The sequence below is a fragment of the Gloeophyllum trabeum genome (assembly GCF_000344685.1).
Source record: "Gloeophyllum trabeum ATCC 11539 unplaced genomic scaffold GLOTRscaffold_00010, whole genome shotgun sequence".
Lineage (NCBI taxonomy): Eukaryota > Fungi > Basidiomycota > Agaricomycetes > Gloeophyllales > Gloeophyllaceae > Gloeophyllum > Gloeophyllum trabeum.
In genome coordinates, this window is record NW_006920419.1 from 479,884 (window position 1) to 496,407 (window position 16,524).

Below are 16,524 nucleotides of genomic sequence, written 5' to 3' on the forward strand. Positions count from 1 at the left end.
TCGCTTGCAGCCATCGATTGATGTCGGGCCACAGCTCTCTGAAAGGTGGCAACAAGAACGATTGCACAACAACCCGCAATGGGCCAGTCCTTCTGTTATCACGGTAGTGCAGCGCAGCTTCGAGGCGCGTTATTTGTACATGTTTGCCTATGTGGCGCAATGCGACAGATAAGATCTATCGGCGCCGGCATCTAATCTGATAGGACCACCAACCTCGGGACTCACATCCAGCAACACTCTGTCTGGTATTTTTACACTTCTCTGCCGTACTGACTCAGAGTCATCGCACGTATCCACGCTAATCTGATTATATGACGACGCCCCAACACCGTACGTACGGGAGGCGTCCGACGCCAGTGCTCTGACAGTCCCGGTCCCGCCCCCATGCCCTAGCCAGGGCGGGTATAAAACCCCAGCGCACTCACCGGGAACAGCTCGCGCAGGACAGCGCCTACGCCGAGTCGAGGACTACCACGCCGCGCGCCTCGCCCCGCCCGATCCCGTCGTTCGTCGAGCATGTGATCCAGCACACGAGGGCGAACGCGCTCCCGCCCATTTCCATCTCCCCGCTCCAGGGCAGGCTCCTGCGCGTCGTGGTCAAGGCGACGGGCGCAGCGCGTCGTCGTGGAGGTCGGTACGCTCGGCGGGCGAGTCGCGCGCTTGCCTCTCATGTCCTCACACAGCTCGTCGACAACATGGTCGACGAGGGCGGCGTCTCCGACCCCTCCACCACCTCCAACACGCGCGTGAACAGCATGCGTCGCCTGCTCGAGCAGCTGACAGACGACCCCGAGCTCGAGGCGACGACGGTGGGACGGGTTCGTCGCTGCGGTCAGGGGTGTAGGCGCGCGGCGGAGGCGCTTCTTGTAGTCGACGGTGTATGGTGTATGGTGTATGGGCGGGGCATGTACGAATATCAATACGCACACACACACACGCGCGCGCCCGTCCATCCGCGCGTCGAGATCTCGCTTCCTGATCCTTCTTCCCCACCCGCCCGTCCCGACTCCCGTGGCCGGGCACGCCGTCATGCAAGGTTACATTCCGTATCTTGATCTGAGAATCCCAGTACTTGTATCTGCAATCCCACCGACGTGCCGGGGGGGGGGGGGCGTGGCCACACTCCCGCGGCGCCTGGTCATCTCTGGCCCGGGGATGTGCCATGGGGGCGGGGTATAAGAGCGGCGGGGCATGCCCCAGACGGAGTAGTACGCGCCTCGATGACTCTCCTACTTGACTTTGCTTTCCAGACTCCCTCCCACGCCGTATGTATCCCTGGGACAGAAGCACGCGTTGTCCACCCGCGCTCACACTCCCCGACGAGTCTCCTGCTAAACTCGCATCGTCGACCGACCTGCGTACCCCCGCCTCTTGCTGCGAAGCCTCCCATGCGCCCGTCTTCTCAGCCGTGGCGGCACCGAGTCAGGCACGTATGCGTGTTGGTGAGCCACCGTGACCGCACCCTCCACCCTCCACCGTAACCGCACTCCCGCTTCCCTGCTCCCTGCTCCCTGCTCCCTGCTCCATTCTGCAACCTGAACGGGGAGGCAAGTAGGCACAGCCCGGGGAGAGGATAACGTGTATCTGAGCTAACATCAACCTCGCCCGACCACTGACTCTCGCGGGCTCGGATCGGGTGGGTGGGTGGCCGTCTGTAAGGATATGTTGCAGTAAGTAGTACATATATATATAGCGTGCCTCGGAACCATCACCAGCGCCGTCCGCGTCGATCCCCCTGACGGGACGGTACCGAACGCACGCTGATATTAATCCAGGACTGGCGCTGCAGTTGGGGATGTACCGCCACCGTGATGGGACTGGGCGTGCGTGGCCGTATCATAGGAACAGCGGGGTGGGTCCGTCGCCTGTCCACATCCATATCTCGGAGTTCCGTCCTGCGTGCTCTCGAGAACGTTCGCTATCTCGCAATGATGCCACCTGCAGCGGGGATAAGTACATTTGTTGGGTATGTACATAACGTGAGCATAGCGGGCATATTCCCGAAGAGGCAGCCCTCCTTCCGTGTCCAGCGGCCGACGGCCGTGGATATCCAATAGACGGAATCAAACGGTTATCTAAACTTGAACGCTGCAGGAGAGTGGATCAGTAGAGTGGTTGCGGCCGCCAGCCGACAACGGGCGCTGGGTCGGCGCCGGGGGACAGCGAATTCGAACAAGCACGGATGATAGAGGGGTGATGTTCCAGGCACAGCTTGACTGGATGGCAGGACGGACCCCCACCGAGGACGCATGTCCGATGGTCGGACGATGTAATTGTGGGATGTCACGTTATTGTCACGGTAGGAAAAGAAATGTTTTGTCTCAGAATGCATACATCGATAGTGGACATGAATGGTGTCAATCTGCCATGAGCCGATAAATCGATTGCAGGGAAGACGATGCACATGCGCAGGCAGCGTTTGGGCGGCACCGCAACTAGGCGATCGCCGCACAAGATACTATTGTGTCTGAGACGCTGCTGTGTGTATGGAAGGACGCTCGACGTCGAGCACGGTTGTATGCAGCAATCATACGAGTCACGGCAGGGAAGCGAAAGTGGCGTCCTCCGAGCGCGAACGGAGGACGGCAGATGCGCCGTGTGAACTTTGGGGACGGAGGACGGACATATGGCCGTTTTTTATAGTAGCCTGATCCCGACCCACTGCTTTTGCCAGCCCACACGTATAAATACCGCCTGCCGCTCCTCGCCCCCGCCTTACGCCCCGTCACCCATCCCCGTCGCAAAAGGTGTAGCCAGAGCCGCCCAGCATGTCTTCCAAAGGTACGTCCCCGCCGCTGCCCCCGTCGCCCACACCCTTACCCGCCCCCCAGCCATCCGCGAATACGACGCAAAGCTGCTCCTCGCCTACTGGCTCCCCCGCAGCCCCTCCGTCTCCTCCGAGCCGCTCGCGACGCAGTTCAGCTACCCCGAGCCGCGCGTCGCCCAGATCTCCTGGGACCCCGACACCAACACCCTCACGCCCGAGAACCAGCTCCCCGGCTGGGTCTCGTCGACCAAGCTCGTCGCCAAGCCCGACCAGCTCATCAAGCGCCGTGGCAAGGCGGGCCTCCTCGCGCTCAACAAGGACTGGCCCGAGGCAAGGCACTGGATCGAGCAGCGCGCGGGCAAGCCCCAGAGGGTGAGTACGGTTTCGGTGCTTATCAGTGATTAGTGTCTGTCTTGTTACGTTGAGACGGGGACATGCGCAGTCCGGTCATCGTCCCGCTAGTCCCATTAGTGCGTCTCGGGGCGCTAGTCTTCCAGTTTCAGTCTCTTTCTCTTGTTCGATTCACTCGTCGGACGCGCCCGACATGCTGTTGTCGGTCGAGACGCGCTAGATTAGCGTCACGTGACGCATATATTCACATGTTTTCCCCTTTCCAGAGTGCACGCATTCATCTTTCAGCCGGACGCTGACCTCCTACTCTGCACAGGTCGAGAGCACCGTCGGCACGCTCAACACCTTCATTGTCGAACCCTTCCTCCCCCACCCTTCCAACACCGAATTCTACATCTGCATCACCTCCTCCCGCGATGAGGACACCATCCTCTTCACCCACGAGGGCGGCGTCGACATCGGCGACGTCGACGCCAAGGCCCTCCGCCTCTCCGTCCCCATCCTCAAGCCCTTCCCCTCGCGCGCCGAGGTCGAGGCCGCGCTCCTCCCGCACGTCCCCGCCGCCAAGAAGGCGACGCTCGTCGACTTTATCGTCCGCCTCTACTCCGTCTACGTCGACCTCCACTTTGCGTACCTCGAGATCAACCCGCTCGTGGTGCTCGACGGCGAGAACGGCAAGGAGCCGCAGGTGCAGTACCTCGACATGGCCGCGAAGCTCGACCAGACCGCCGAGAGCATCTGCGGGCCCAAGTGGAGCATCGCGCGCGACCTGAGCGTGTACGACGGCGGCGCCAAGGGCAGCGCCGCGAGCTCCGGCAGCAAGGTCAACGCCGACCGCGGCCCGCCGATGGTCTGGCCCGCGCCGTTCGGCCGCGACCTCACCAAGGAGGAGGCGTACATCCAGAAGCTCGACGCCTCGACCGGCGCGTCGCTCAAGCTCACCGTGCTCAACCCGAACGGCCGTATCTGGACGATGGTCGCCGGCGGCGGCGCCTCGGTCGTCTACTCGGACGCGATCGCCGCGCACGGCTTCGCGCACGAGCTCGCGAACTACGGCGAGTACTCCGGCGCGCCCTCGGAGGGCCAGACGTACGAGTACGCGAAGACGATCCTCGACCTCATCACGCGCGGCGAGGTGCGCAAGGACGGCAAGATCCTCATCATCGGCGGCGGCATCGCCAACTTTACCAACGTCGCCGCCACCTTCAAGGGCATCATCCGCGCGCTCAAGGAGTTCAAGCAGGGGCTCGTCAACCACGGCGTGAAGATCTACGTGCGCCGCGGCGGGCCGAACTACCAGGAGGGGCTCAAGGCGATGCGTCTCCTCGGCGAGAGCCTCGGCGTGCCGATCCACGTCTTCGGCCCGGAGACGCACATCACGGCGATCGTCCCGCTCGCGCTGGGCGTGCCGCCGAAGGAGAAGAAGGGCGGCGCCGCGCAGCAGGTGCCCGTGTCGATCCCGAGCACGCCGCCGCCGGCGCGGGGCGAGGTCGTGCAGGGCGAGGAGGGCGTCGGCGCGATCCGCGCGGACGGCGAGCGCACGCAGGCGCAGGACCAGATTGTGCGCTTTGAGAATGTGGCGCACGGCGCGCGCCCGTGGTACCGGCCCTTCGATGCGAGCACGCGCTCGTTCGTGTATGGCCTGCAGCCCCGTGCGATTCAGGGCATGTTGGACTTTGACTATTCGTGCGGGCGCGAGACGCCGAGTGTGGCGGCGATGATTTATCCGTTTGGCGGGCACCATATTCAGAAGTTCTACTGGGGCACGAAGGAGACGCTGTTGCCGGTGTATACGAGCGTTGAGGAGGCGGTGGCGAAGCACCCCGATGTGGATGTTGTGGTCAACTTTGCGTCGAGCCGGAGTGTGTACTCGAGCACGCTTGATATCCTCAAGCACTCGCAGATCAAGGTGAGTGTATGCGGTCTGGTTTCGTATGCATGTGTCTAATGTGATTTTGCAGGCTATTGCTTTGATTGCTGAGGGTGTCCCCGAGAGGCACGCCCGCGAGATCCTGCACATCGCCAAGGGCAAGGGCGTCCTCATCATCGGCCCCGCGACCGTCGGTGGCATCAAGCCCGGCTGCTTCAGGATCGGCAACTCTGGCGGTATGATGGACAACATCATCTCATCCAAGCTGTACCGCCCCGGCTCCGTCGGCTACGTCTCCAAGTCGGGCGGTATGTCGAACGAGCTGAACAACATCCTCTCGTTGTACACGAACGGCACGTACGAGGGTATCGCCATCGGCGGCGACCGCTACCCCGGGACGACGTTCATCGACCACCTGCTGCGCTACGAGACGGACCCCGAGTGCAAGATGCTCGTCCTCCTGGGCGAGGTTGGCGGCGTCGAGGAGTACCGCGTCATCGAGGCGGTGAAGAAGGGCCAGATCAAGAAGCCGATCATCGCATGGGCGATCGGGACGTGCGCGAAGATGTTCAGCACGGAGGTGCAGTTCGGGCACGCGGGGTCGCTCGCGAACTCGGACATGGAGACGGCGGACGCGAAGAACCCCGCGATGCGCGCGGCGGGCTTTATCGTGCCGGACACGTTCGAGGAGCTGCCCGACGTGCTCGAGGAGACGTACAAGCAGCTCGTCGCGCAGGGCACGATCGTGCCCAAGCCCGAGCGCGAGCCGCCCGTCATCCCCATGGACTACAAGTGGGCGCAGGAGCTCGGGCTTATTCGGAAGCCTGCCGCGTTCATCTCGACAATCTCGGACGAGCGGGGCCAGGAGCTTATGTACGCCGGTATGCGCATCTCGGATGTGTTCAAGGAGAACATCGGCCTCGGCGGTGTCGTCTCGCTTTTGTGGTTCAAGAGGCGTCTCCCCGAGTATGCCACGAAGTTCATCGAGATGGTGCTCATGCTTACCGCTGACCACGGCCCCGCCGTGTCCGGGTACGTCATCTTTCCCTTTTACTCATTTCTTGCCTCTGACCACGTTATCCAGTGCGATGAACACCATTGTCGCCACTCGTGCCGGCAAGGACCTGATCTCCTCGCTTGCCTCCGGTCTTTTGACCATTGGTAGCCGATTCGGTGGCGCCCTCGACGAGGCAGCCGCTATGTTCTCGAGCGCGCGCGACCGTGGCCTCACGCCGCGTGAGTTCGTCGACGAGGCGCGGAAGCAGAACAAGCTGAGTAAGTGGTTGCCTTGTGGTCCAATCGAGTGACGCCGTGCTGACAGCAGCCCTGTAGTCAGCGGTATTGGCCACAAGATCAAGAGCGTCAACAACCCCGATCTCCGTGTGCAGCTCGTCAAGGAGTACGTCCTCAAGAACTTCCCGGCGCACAGTCTGCTCGACTACGCCCTGGCTGTCGAGAAGGTGACGACCGCGAAGAAGGATACCGTGAGTGCAAACTGCGTTGCAAGGCCAATTGCTTTGTCTAATCTAGTCTATACTAGCTCATCCTGAACGTCGACGGTTGCATTGCCGTCTGCTTCGTCGATCTCCTGCGCGATTGCGGTGCCTTCAGCGCTGAGGAGGCTGATGAGTACATTAAGGTCAGTGCGATCGTCGTCGTCCTCTCTTCACGCATGCTGACCTTCGTCATCTCCCAGATTGGTACTCTGAACGGTCTCTTCGTTCTCGGCCGCAGCATCGGCTTCATTGGCCACCACCTCGACCAGAAGCGCCTGCGCGCTCCCCTCTACCGCCACCCCGCGGACGACATCTTCATCAACATGGCCGACGTTACGCAGCCGCGCGTGCTGGGCAAGATGCAATAGACGATTCTCCTCATCCTCAATATCAATGCCAATGTCATGGGTTTGTGCTCCATATAGAGTTGTTGTTTTCTTTTGGATTTGCGTCAATGCTCTCGTCACGGACACCAGTATCTACGTTGCTCTCTGTAATCCTGTTTTCGCTATCGCTAATTAGACGACGTAATGAAAGCATGAACAAATGATATCCAGATCCTAAGGCTTAAGGATGACTGCAGTCAAGCGGGATGCTATCCTCTACGAACTAACTTTGATACACTGCTGTCCATATACATCATAGCTGTACAATTGCGAGGTGATTTGTCATGCAATATAGATATGCATCCAGTGTGAAACTGCGAGAGAAGTAATACTATCATTTTGGGGGTTCTGTCAAGACTTCGGAAAATGACCTGCCACAGGCCCGCTCCTTGGACAATCATTTACTTTCAGACAGGCATCATAATAAACCCTCCTAAGTACCATCTGCGCAAATAACGACCTCAATTGACTGGGTACAATATAACAGAGAGAGATGCCGGTGATAGACCCACAGTCGCAGGTAGTTCTGTCAAAGCGTCACACGCGAGTCACAGTAAGGAATCCGCGCCAATTTCGTCACGCATTTGTCACGCCCAGGACCCTTGCACTTCTGTCAAACATACGATACGAGCAGTTGGGATTGCTTTAACACCAATCGGGCGGGTGAACCATGCTTAGCTACATAATACAGTGTTACCCAACTAGCTGATATTTGCCGGAAGACTATAGGCCGAGAGATCTAATGCATCAGGCCTGTTTCTCATGGTTACACTGGGCTGTTTGCACAGTATTCGTCCTCCCATTCAACAATGGTAGAAGATATGATAGTTCTGACTTCACAGGCGTCCTCTACGGGTTACAATTCACCTATGTACCAATCCGCTAAGCCACCCGTTGCATGTTTGTCGAGATTTCGGAGTTCTGTCAAAAATCTGACTTTGACAGAACCCCCAAAATGATAGTACTTGTATGTCCTACCACTGCTCATGGCTGGTTCGCATGAGCCTCAACCCCAGCTGCTGGCTTTCCACCATGTTCTACTGGTACCTCCCGCACCACCAATTCAATATCCCTGATCTCGGCTTGAGACTCTGTGTCCGTTGGCACTGGCCTGGATGCAAATTGCATAGTAGATGCCATGCCTGTGTTTTGTGATCCGTGGGTTTGCTCCCAAGTCTTGCCTAGGGCCACAAGGATGGTAATGGAGGCTGGTACAATTCCCTGGCAAGAGGTAACTTACATATCAGAAAGACATGAAATAGTATATTGAGACATACAGAGAGACCCCATGAGAGCCTACTTAGGATGACCTAGAATATTCCAACTGAGCTTTCAGCTTTGCTCTACTATGGTATTATTATGATTCACTGACAGCTGGGATACCAGTGGAGTCTAGGACAGAAAAGATACCGGAAAGGACACTGAAAAGTGCATATGCAGCACCTGATTCAATGCTATGATGCATTGTGAGAACATCAATGTGGCATGCTCATACAGGTGGGATCTCACATGAGAAACATCAAGGAAAGATATCTTTCTGAATGCTTGTTGTGAGGATGTCTTCTGGCCATCTGACGAGCCCTCCACAACATGGAAGCTAAGTGCAAAGCAAGCATTAGCAGGTAAAGCAGAGCACTTTGTATTGAGATGCACTATACCAATTATTGTAGTCATGGTGATATTTGTAACAAATACCAAGACATAGAAGCTATTGCTGAAACTAAGCTGGAGGGAGTTGAGGGCTTGAACTCTTGCTGGTATTGATGTAGTCGTTGCTGATATGTCATGCCTTGTATTGCTGATTATTGCACCTACAACCACCTGACCACCACCAGTGACTTGGAGGAGTACAGTGAGTGATCTCTTCAGATTGTGTGTTGTACTCACCACCCTCACCAACGAGTAATACCATGCCAGTGATCAAAACCCAAGTCTTTCCCCCTGAAATTATAACTGCACGCCACATCTACAATGTAGAATTGATGATTTCACTCCATATAAATGGGAATAGAACCTCATATACCAGCAAGATGTCTGCAAGTAGACTTGTAGGATGTTCAGTGAATGTAAGGCATGAAGAACACAAAAAGACCTACACTGTTGCATTCTCCAGTGCAGAGGTGATAGTAGCAAACAAATCATTGATGTCAGCTTCCTTGGCAAACAGGTCAAGGGTGCTTTCATCCTTCACAGGCTTTCCATATAGGTATAGAGCATCTGTTGTCCAGAACAATGCTAGAAAATAACACACTGCATCTGCAGTTGTAAGGATAAGTGTGACTATGGAAAAGATCAAAAGTTGCTGGTTTGCATGTCCAGCTTTCTCCCTGTGCACTAGGAGCCAAACCGAGATTAAAACCACAAGAACATATAACCCTAGAGTATAGTTAGACATGTACATGACCAGAAGGTTGTTTTCAATGCTGACCATAAAGCAATGCCTGCATCTACATGGATGTCTGTATGATATAGCCTGTTCACTGCAAGAAGTAGAGAACATACAAACACTTCCAGAATTACCACCTGTAAGGACACCTGTAGCATGGAATTGTGAAGGTCTCGTAGACCACACACCTGCAAGCGAGAAGGAGAGACCATGGCAGGTGCAAGGACAGGCAGATGCCAGCAAGGATTTGTATAGTAGTGCAATGCACAGTAGTGGAAGAGGTTAGTGAACTCTTAAAGCCTATAGGGTCAGGGAGGAACAAAAATGTATCATTGAGTATATTTAGAAGAAAGTTGTTGGATGGTGCTGTACGGAAGCACTATCTGCTTCATCACGTCTCACTTGTTCTATCTGTCATCTTCACTGACCATCATACAATCCATCTACTGTCCCCACAAGTTATTGTTACATGCATTCCCAGAGTCCATATCACTCCACCTCAAGGTTCTAATAAGATCCAAAGCAAAATATAGGCCGGGTTTGCACATCTGGTCACTCAGACAGAGCAATGATTTCACTATAATACACATGTATTGCAATACAATCTATCATTCACATGAGATAGCGCCCGATAGCAAAACACCAATCAGTTGAGAGACATCGTCGTATCCATGACCTCCTCAGCACGAGCTAAAGATGCAGCCGGGGTTGCACCGGGTCGAAGGGAGAATATCACATCTTTTATGACTTGTGAGATAAGGCCGTGCTGCGCCTCCACGGCGATCTTCATGCTGCAATGCATTAGAGGCTCAGTGGAGTCAAGGGAAGATGTGAACATGAGAGAGACACGGACCTATCTCGGACGCTCTTCGTGAGCTGACTGTCTTCTTTCTTCTTTGTTTCCTTCTGGGATGGTATGAGAATGTTGAGCAAACATGGAAGATGTAGGAAAAGAGGGCACCTTCGGGCCATCAGTGTCGTCTTTGAGCGATGGTAGGGTAGGGCGCGAGCTCTGCACGGTCGTCTGCGCCTTCGCGAGTTTCTGATGCAAATCACTCAACTGAGATACGGCATACTCGCGATTCTATGTGGCGCAGTCAGCGTCACTTAGGTCCCCCCTTTCACATACGAAGACACGCACGGAAATCAGCGGACTCTGGCTGAGGGTGTTCACCCAGTACTTATTCCACAGCAGGCCCAGTAGCTCGTTGTCCAGACTCGACTTGAATATCTCCACCTCCAGCGGGTAGTACTGGTCCGCGTGAACACCGAAGTCCTCGATCTTGCTTAGCGGGATGGATTGGTACTCGGAGCTGGAGCTCGATTCGGGCTTGTGGTTCTCCGGGTATGTGCGGAAAGCGCCGATGTCGACCTTTCCTGCGGAGATGGTGCGGTTGGGGTCGATCTTAGCAACCGGAAACATCAACCTGCCAGAAGAAGAGATGACCAACGGAAAGAACTTACCACGACGGCAACAAAGGGGTCGGTGTATTTCTGGTTGTTCATCTGCGTGGAGACATCGATTCCAGATAGCCAGCAGCCGTACCCTGGGTGAGAGTGGTACCAGCCAACGGCATTCTCTAATCGTCCAACCTGCCAAGCTTCGTCGCGCCAGGTTCACTTGAAACACTATATGCGCGTACCTTCTCGCTCCCTTGAATGTATTGCACCATGTACTCGTTCGCCTCGTTTGCAGCATTCACTCGCGTCTCCGTACCTTGCACAGGTAGCGCAAAAGAGTCCATAACGACCATCGCATCTCCCACAACTTTGCCCTGCATAAGGCCCATAATTTCGTACGGTACACCCGATCGTGCATGGATGACCTGCGTGCAGCGCCTCTGAGTTACAGCACATCCTTCCGCCGAGAGAGAAGCCCACCATCTTAATCAATGCCACTGCAGATATTCTACATTTCTTGAAGTGTTTGGGACTGTGAGCCGACAGTAAGCACTGGTGGACGCGAGGACCGTGGCGTGAATATACTCTTTTGTCCAAGGGGCCTCCTTATCGAGCCTCTTCGCGGCATCCTTGTCATATCGATATATCTCATCTTCTGGAGACACCTCCAGTATGTCGTTCGTCAACGAGAACGTCTTGAACGCTGTATCATTCGCAGACATCGTCGAGGACAAAGTGTAGTCCTGGCGGTGGCGCGTCCTTGCGTCCGGCGTCCAGACCGGCGATTGATTTCGGCGTGTGCCGAGCCAACCGCTATTTGCCGTAGCAGTACCAATTCTGCATCGCAACCTTGAGCTGGTCATCGTCGGCGGCGTCCTCAAGCTCACTACAAGACCCTACTCAACGCCGTGAGTGTCTTTCTGCTCGCTGTCAGCCCCGTAGACGTTGTTGGAAGGGTTCTGGGAGGGGTTGTGCCGCTGCATGGGATGGATTGGACCACTGTGGTACGGATGTAACTAACCCAACTTCGCCTCTGTTCTGCAGATGCCTCTTCAAGAATACCAGGTTGTGGGGCGCCACCTGCCCACGGAGTCGGAGCCCACTCCCAAAATCTACCGCATGCGCATCTTCGCGCCCAACGAGGTCGTCGCTAAGTCGCGTTTCTGGTATTTCCTCAGGTGCGTGTGCCGTGCGATCGACCCTCTACCTGTACCAATTTCCCATATCCCGCAGACAGCTCAAGAAGGTCAAGAAGGCCAATGGCGAGATCATCGGCGTGAACGTTGTGTGTATCTTAATCCCATGCAGCCGTGCAAGTGGCAGGCGGACGGGAGCTAATCGTCGTCCTCGGGGGACGCTTTTTGTAGATCCATGAGAAGAAGCCGCTGAAGATCAAGAACTTCGGTATCTGGATCCGCTACGACTCGCGCTCGGGCACGCACAACATGTACAAGGAGTTCCGTGAACTCACACGAGCGGACGCCGTCAAGGCCCTCTATCAGGACATGGCTGCCCGCCACCGTGCCCGGTTCCGGTCTATCCACGTTTGTCTCCTCTTCTCCCTTCCATGATACCCCTTCTCAATGCATGATCTAGATTCTCCGGGTTGTCGAGATCGAGAAGACCGCCGATGTCCGCCGGCCATACATCAGGCAACTCCTCACCCCCAAGCTCAAGTTCCCCCTCGCCCACCGCGTCTTCAAGGCGAAGTCGACGTTCGTCGCACACAGACCCACTACTTTCTAATTGGGTATGTAGTCACGGTCAAAAGGCCTTTGCCGGGTACTGTGGGCAGCGGTGCTGCGAGCATGTTCATGCGATGCTATGTATTCCCGCTACGTGCGCTATCATGATTATATGGAATATGTGCTCCATCTGCCTGACATCACCCGGGGTGAAGCAGTGTTAGTCCTGTATATACGCCGAGATCATGGTGCCGTCGATCTACCACTCGCGACAACATGGCGTTCAATTGCAGCCACAACAGCCAACATCTTAAATTTCTCCGCTAATGAGCGCAATAATGATACATATCTCCTGCTAATTTACAACGCGCTGCAACTGATCCTACAACTGATACTATGGGTTGCGGTCTGTATTGACTGCAGGACCGGCTCAAGAGGTGTCTCGGCTCGTACATAGGTGCTATCACTTCGTCCCATCTGGATACGAACAAAAAGCTCTAACGCCAGTAATCTTGGCAGCACCTCACGGGCCAAATCAAATGGATATCCGGGTGCATCCTTGGCACACCGAGACCCCGCACCCTGGACATTGCTTGAGCGCAAATTGATGAGTCGATCATCAAACATAAACAGCACATCCATGAAGACTTACGAACAGACTACCACCGTGGCTCTGGGTGCAATACCGACACGTCCCCCTCGCCCTCGCGAAATACTGCCATCGGTGGTTCTGGCATTCCCGCACCCTGGCAGCCGTCGGGGAGGTTGGACTTGTCGTTGAGCTCGAGCTTGAGGGAGACCCTATCGTGCTTAATGGCCACTGCCAGCCAGTCAGCATGCTAGACGAGGTGTGCTCGGGCTGGGAGTGGTAGCTCGCTGGCCCGGCGATGGTATGGATAGGTGCTAAAGCGGTGGTAACCGGCCGGACAGTGTATTCCGCCAGGCGGACTCTCTTCCTAGGCAGATCCGAATCGTCTTCGGGGAATTTACGGGCAGCACCTCTCGGAGCTGGGCTTACAGAGTTACTCGGGAAATGATAATATGGGGGCCTTGAGGCCATGGTAGTCGGAAGTATTCTGCTCCCGGTTGCGAACATACCATGCATTCCTGAGGTGGCTTGTTGGACAACAAGCAAAGGAAATAAGGGAACGGGCAGCTCTGTTCGAACCGGTACTGGCGGTGGCAGTATCGGCTCGGGGAAATCGCCCCGGTGATGTGCCAGTCCCTCCGGGCTCGGGGGACTGGGGGCCCTGGGCACCCGTCTTCTAGGAACGGCCCTCGCGCGGGCGCGGGCGCTGTTACACCTACAGCTCTCCCTCCTCATCTTGCACTGGTAGCAGAAATTCGTTCTGCACTTGCACACCATGTGGTCGCACCCCTGCGTGCGCTCGACCAGCGCGCCGCAGCCGGGGCAGCGTGCCCACCCCTCGCGCTCGACGAGCGCGAGCACCGCGCGGTCCGCCGCGTCCAGCTCGACCTTGCACGCGTGCTTGGCGCCGTGCTGGACGAGCTCCTTGCAGCACGGACACGTCTTCGCCCCGCACGTGCACTTCAGGATGCGCGCGGTCACGAATGTGCCTTCGACCTGCGGCCCGAGGAAGCGGCTGCACGACGGTTTTGCGCAGTATACACGCTTTGGCGTGCTGTATTCTTTGGACTTTTCGAAGAAGAGTTTTGAGAACTCGGTAGTCATGTGATTTATGGCAAGCCGCAAGGGAATTGGGAGGGTGCAGCATCGCGGAGGGAAGAGGGACTCGTCGCGTGTCGAGACCTCGAAGAGCGCAAGCAGGCAAGCAGGATCGTAGGAGTGCCCGCACGGCGCTCGGATTTCGCGAGCGGGAATGGGATCCTGACACGCTACACAACATGCACCTTGCGATCTGCTCAAAGAGAGAACGTCGGCGGAGAAGCGCGCCGAGGATGCCCAGTACTTACGGGGAGGGTACGCTAGCTTCCTCGTCTTCCTGCTTAGGAATGAGGTCCTCGCTGAATAGCGAGGCTAAGCCATCGTCTTTAGCAGGACTTCCTTGAGCTGGCTGGATGCGAGGAAGGTCCCAGAGCGGGGCGTGATGTCTCAGACCATCTTCAACCTGCTGTGCTCGGCGTACATGTGCGGCCGTTGCATAGCAGAACAATTCCCAAGCGTCGGCAGACATGGGAGCGGAGAGAGAGGTGCTTGGACTTGGAGCGCCCAAGCCGGAGAGCCTTCATGGTGGTGCGGAGAGAGCGTGGCCAGCAAAAGTAACGGAGTGGATGCGCGCTAAGCAGATGGACACGATAGTACACCGGCCGGGTGCAATCGAGGCCTGCAGGGGCCAGTCTCATCTCATCCTCGAACAGCTGTGCCCACCCCGGGGAATGCAGCGATGTAACAGTACGGATAATTTAGGGCCACGAAGCGATTCAATGATGCTCTCGTCATGCACAAACCTTGTCCTCGGATTGTTGCTCTCCCGGGCCGCTTTAGGCATTTCATATAAGGTTTATTGGCGAGTCCTCGAGTTCCCTAGATCAGAGTGTCTCGACAGCACCGGTCCGAGGCGAGGAATCTTACGCGCTGGAGGGACGACGGCTCAAGATATTCATGCTTTTTGGGAGCAGCAACACGGGAAGACTCACTGAACCCACAGGTTGAAAGATTCCCATGGAAGTCAAATGTTGAGCTGATGCGCAATGTCCTGTAGTCAGACAAGTCCCACAACCCTCCCAAAGAGGGCAGTATCAGAGCCAGTGGATGACTGGGTAGTGACCCAGGAAAGAGTGTCATTACAAACGAGTGTGTACCACAGACCCGAATACGGCCCAAAGTTCAGTCAAAGCAGTCACGATAGCAGAGCGAGCAAACCCAGTCCATAATCCAAACCGCGCGCGGCCTTCAAAGTCCCGAGACTCTCAGAGAAGTCCAACCGTATCCTCATAGCAAACCCAGAGACGCAGCGAGGACGGCCAGGCCGCCGAGGGCGAGCGAGGCCTCCGTGCCGACGGCGGCAGACTTGCCAGTCGAGGATGGGGACGAGCCAGACGTGCTTGATGCGGAGTCGCCCCCGGCGGTCGAAGAGCCGGTCGCGGTCGGCGTCGCGCTAGACGCGGGGTATGCGGAACCGAGAGGCTTGATCTCGAATTCCTGGGATTGGGCGTAGATCTACAAGCAACGTCAACGCTTGCAGCAGCAAGGAAGAGAGGAGAACGTACTTCGGTGCTGTTCAGCGGGTTCGCGAGCTGCACGGTGTAGCCGGTCGCAGGCGGGTAGCCGGACTGCGAGTCCGTGATGGTCTTGGAGCAGTCGTAGTTGTTCTGCACGGCGATGATGGCTTGCGGCGCGCTCAGGATGCTGGGGTTAGAGTTCGCGACGCTAGTAGTTGACGTTGTTAGGGAGAAATCAGGAGATACTGAGTCGTACGCCGGAATTTCTCACAGGATAGTGAAATTTTGGTATTGGGAGTCTTTGCACGTCCAGAGGAGGGTATTCGTGGAAGAGGCAACTGAGGATTGTTTCGAGAATCACAGCAGAGCGACAAGAGCGGAAGCAGAAGAACGGATTCCCGGTAGTCAGAACTCCTCAGTCCACCGAAGTAGAAACTGCCAGCCAACTCACCCCACCACAAGTTCGGTCCACCCGGAGCCAAAATTGACAGGTCGGCATTGGCGACGCCAAAGAGAGCGGCGGCAGCAGCGAGGGTATAGCGGATGGAGACCATGTTGAACGAGGGAGGCGACAAGGGACGGAAGACGGACGAAAGACAGGAGGGTTTTGTACACGGCTGTTGTTATACTTAGGCTCCGTTCGGTTGCACGGCCGCGTCGCGGCGCTCTCAAGGCGCCACAGCCAGCTCGGCCGCGTGGCAGTGCTTTTAGTGAGAGGCGATTGGCTGAAAGACTGTTTTGGCGTCGTTGGCCGCGACGCGGCCATGCATCCGAACGCAGCCTTAGCGTCGGCAACGCTTCTGGGGAAAGCAAACCGAAGCGCGTGCTCGAGAAGCGGCGCTCGGCACGAACCGAGCTGTAAGCCACCTCCCATGCCTGTCGATTGTGGATTGTTGATTATTGTAGCTCAACTTCTAGTCCGTGGAGGGCAACTTCATGCCTTACCAGTATCCCTGGACGGGTAAATCAACTTCGGTGCAGAACAGCGAAGCTGGTGGGACATCTAGTGCAAGCCAGCATGACACCATTCATCGGATG

At 56.5% G+C, this 16,524-nt stretch overlaps 5 protein-coding genes across 5 annotated transcripts; 2 read left to right on the forward strand and 3 right to left on the reverse strand.

The window, feature by feature from the left end:
- The first annotated feature begins 2,717 nt into the window (after window positions 1-2,717).
- Window positions 2,718-6,999, forward strand: GLOTRDRAFT_63118 (ATP-citrate synthase). The gene is made up of 8 exons (XM_007869661.1): window positions 2,718-2,781; window positions 2,832-3,139; window positions 3,435-5,027; window positions 5,080-6,020; window positions 6,073-6,263; window positions 6,321-6,472; window positions 6,529-6,627; window positions 6,685-6,999. Exons 1-8 carry the CDS (start codon window positions 2,769-2,771, stop codon window positions 6,850-6,852), a joined length of 3,465 nt encoding a protein of 1,154 aa, XP_007867852.1. The 5' UTR covers window positions 2,718-2,768; the 3' UTR covers window positions 6,853-6,999.
- A 2,793-nt stretch (window positions 7,000-9,792) lies between these two features.
- On the reverse strand, window positions 9,793-11,408 carry GLOTRDRAFT_63119 (Mov34-domain-containing protein). The gene is made up of 8 exons (XM_007869662.1): window positions 11,243-11,408; window positions 11,138-11,189; window positions 10,900-11,082; window positions 10,721-10,849; window positions 10,398-10,661; window positions 10,218-10,340; window positions 10,110-10,162; window positions 9,793-10,047 (listed from the first exon to the last, which is right to left on the reverse strand). Exons 1-8 carry the CDS (start codon window positions 11,377-11,379, stop codon window positions 9,903-9,905), a joined length of 1,086 nt encoding a protein of 361 aa, XP_007867853.1. The 5' UTR covers window positions 11,380-11,408; the 3' UTR covers window positions 9,793-9,902.
- Window positions 11,409-11,498: 90 nt separating this feature from the next.
- On the forward strand, window positions 11,499-12,638 carry GLOTRDRAFT_78545 (60S ribosomal protein L18A). Its single transcript, XM_007869663.1, has 5 exons — window positions 11,499-11,565; window positions 11,702-11,835; window positions 11,891-11,942; window positions 12,025-12,201; window positions 12,254-12,638. The coding sequence occupies exons 2-5, from the start codon at window positions 11,702-11,704 to the stop codon at window positions 12,401-12,403; spliced, it is 513 nt and encodes a 170-aa protein (XP_007867854.1). The 5' UTR covers window positions 11,499-11,565; the 3' UTR covers window positions 12,404-12,638.
- Window positions 12,639-13,642: 1,004 nt separating this feature from the next.
- Window positions 13,643-14,158, reverse strand: GLOTRDRAFT_22378 (uncharacterized protein; the record flags this gene model as incomplete). Its single annotated transcript, XM_007869495.1, has 1 exon — window positions 13,643-14,158. A coding segment is annotated over one exon (516 nt), but the record flags the coding sequence as incomplete, so codon positions are not given.
- Window positions 14,159-15,418: 1,260 nt separating this feature from the next.
- Window positions 15,419-16,040, reverse strand: GLOTRDRAFT_17384 (uncharacterized protein; the record flags this gene model as incomplete). The annotated part of the gene is made up of 4 exons (XM_007869490.1): window positions 15,419-15,484; window positions 15,535-15,694; window positions 15,758-15,824; window positions 15,938-16,040. Coding segments are annotated over 4 exons (396 nt in total), but the record flags the coding sequence as incomplete, so codon positions are not given.
- Between the last annotated feature and the right edge of the window lie 484 nt (window positions 16,041-16,524).

Bases quoted from the DNA above. Each gene is read 5' to 3' on its own strand.
- GLOTRDRAFT_63118 (XM_007869661.1), top strand. The intron at 3,140-3,434 runs GTGAGTACGGTT...TACTCTGCACAG, and splicing joins GCGCGGGCAAGCCCCAGAGG to GTCGAGAGCACCGTCGGCAC. The intron at 6,628-6,684 runs GTCAGTGCGATC...GTCATCTCCCAG, and splicing joins AGGCTGATGAGTACATTAAG to ATTGGTACTCTGAACGGTCT.
- GLOTRDRAFT_63119 (XM_007869662.1), bottom strand. From the start codon at position 11,379: ATGTCTGCGAATGATACAGCGTTCAAGACGTTCTCGTTGACGAACGAC. The intron at 10,662-10,720 runs GTAAGTTCTTTC...CCGGTTGCTAAG, and splicing joins ACCCCTTTGTTGCCGTCGTG to ATCGACCCCAACCGCACCAT. The intron at 10,341-10,397 runs GTGCGTGTCTTC...TGCGCCACATAG, and splicing joins GCCAGAGTCCGCTGATTTCC to AATCGCGAGTATGCCGTATC.
- GLOTRDRAFT_78545 (XM_007869663.1), top strand. From the start codon at position 11,702: ATGCCTCTTCAAGAATACCAGGTTGTGGGGCGCCACCTGCCCACGGAG. The intron at 11,836-11,890 runs GTGCGTGTGCCG...CATATCCCGCAG, and splicing joins CGTTTCTGGTATTTCCTCAG to ACAGCTCAAGAAGGTCAAGA. The intron at 12,202-12,253 runs GTTTGTCTCCTC...TGCATGATCTAG, and splicing joins CCCGGTTCCGGTCTATCCAC to ATTCTCCGGGTTGTCGAGAT.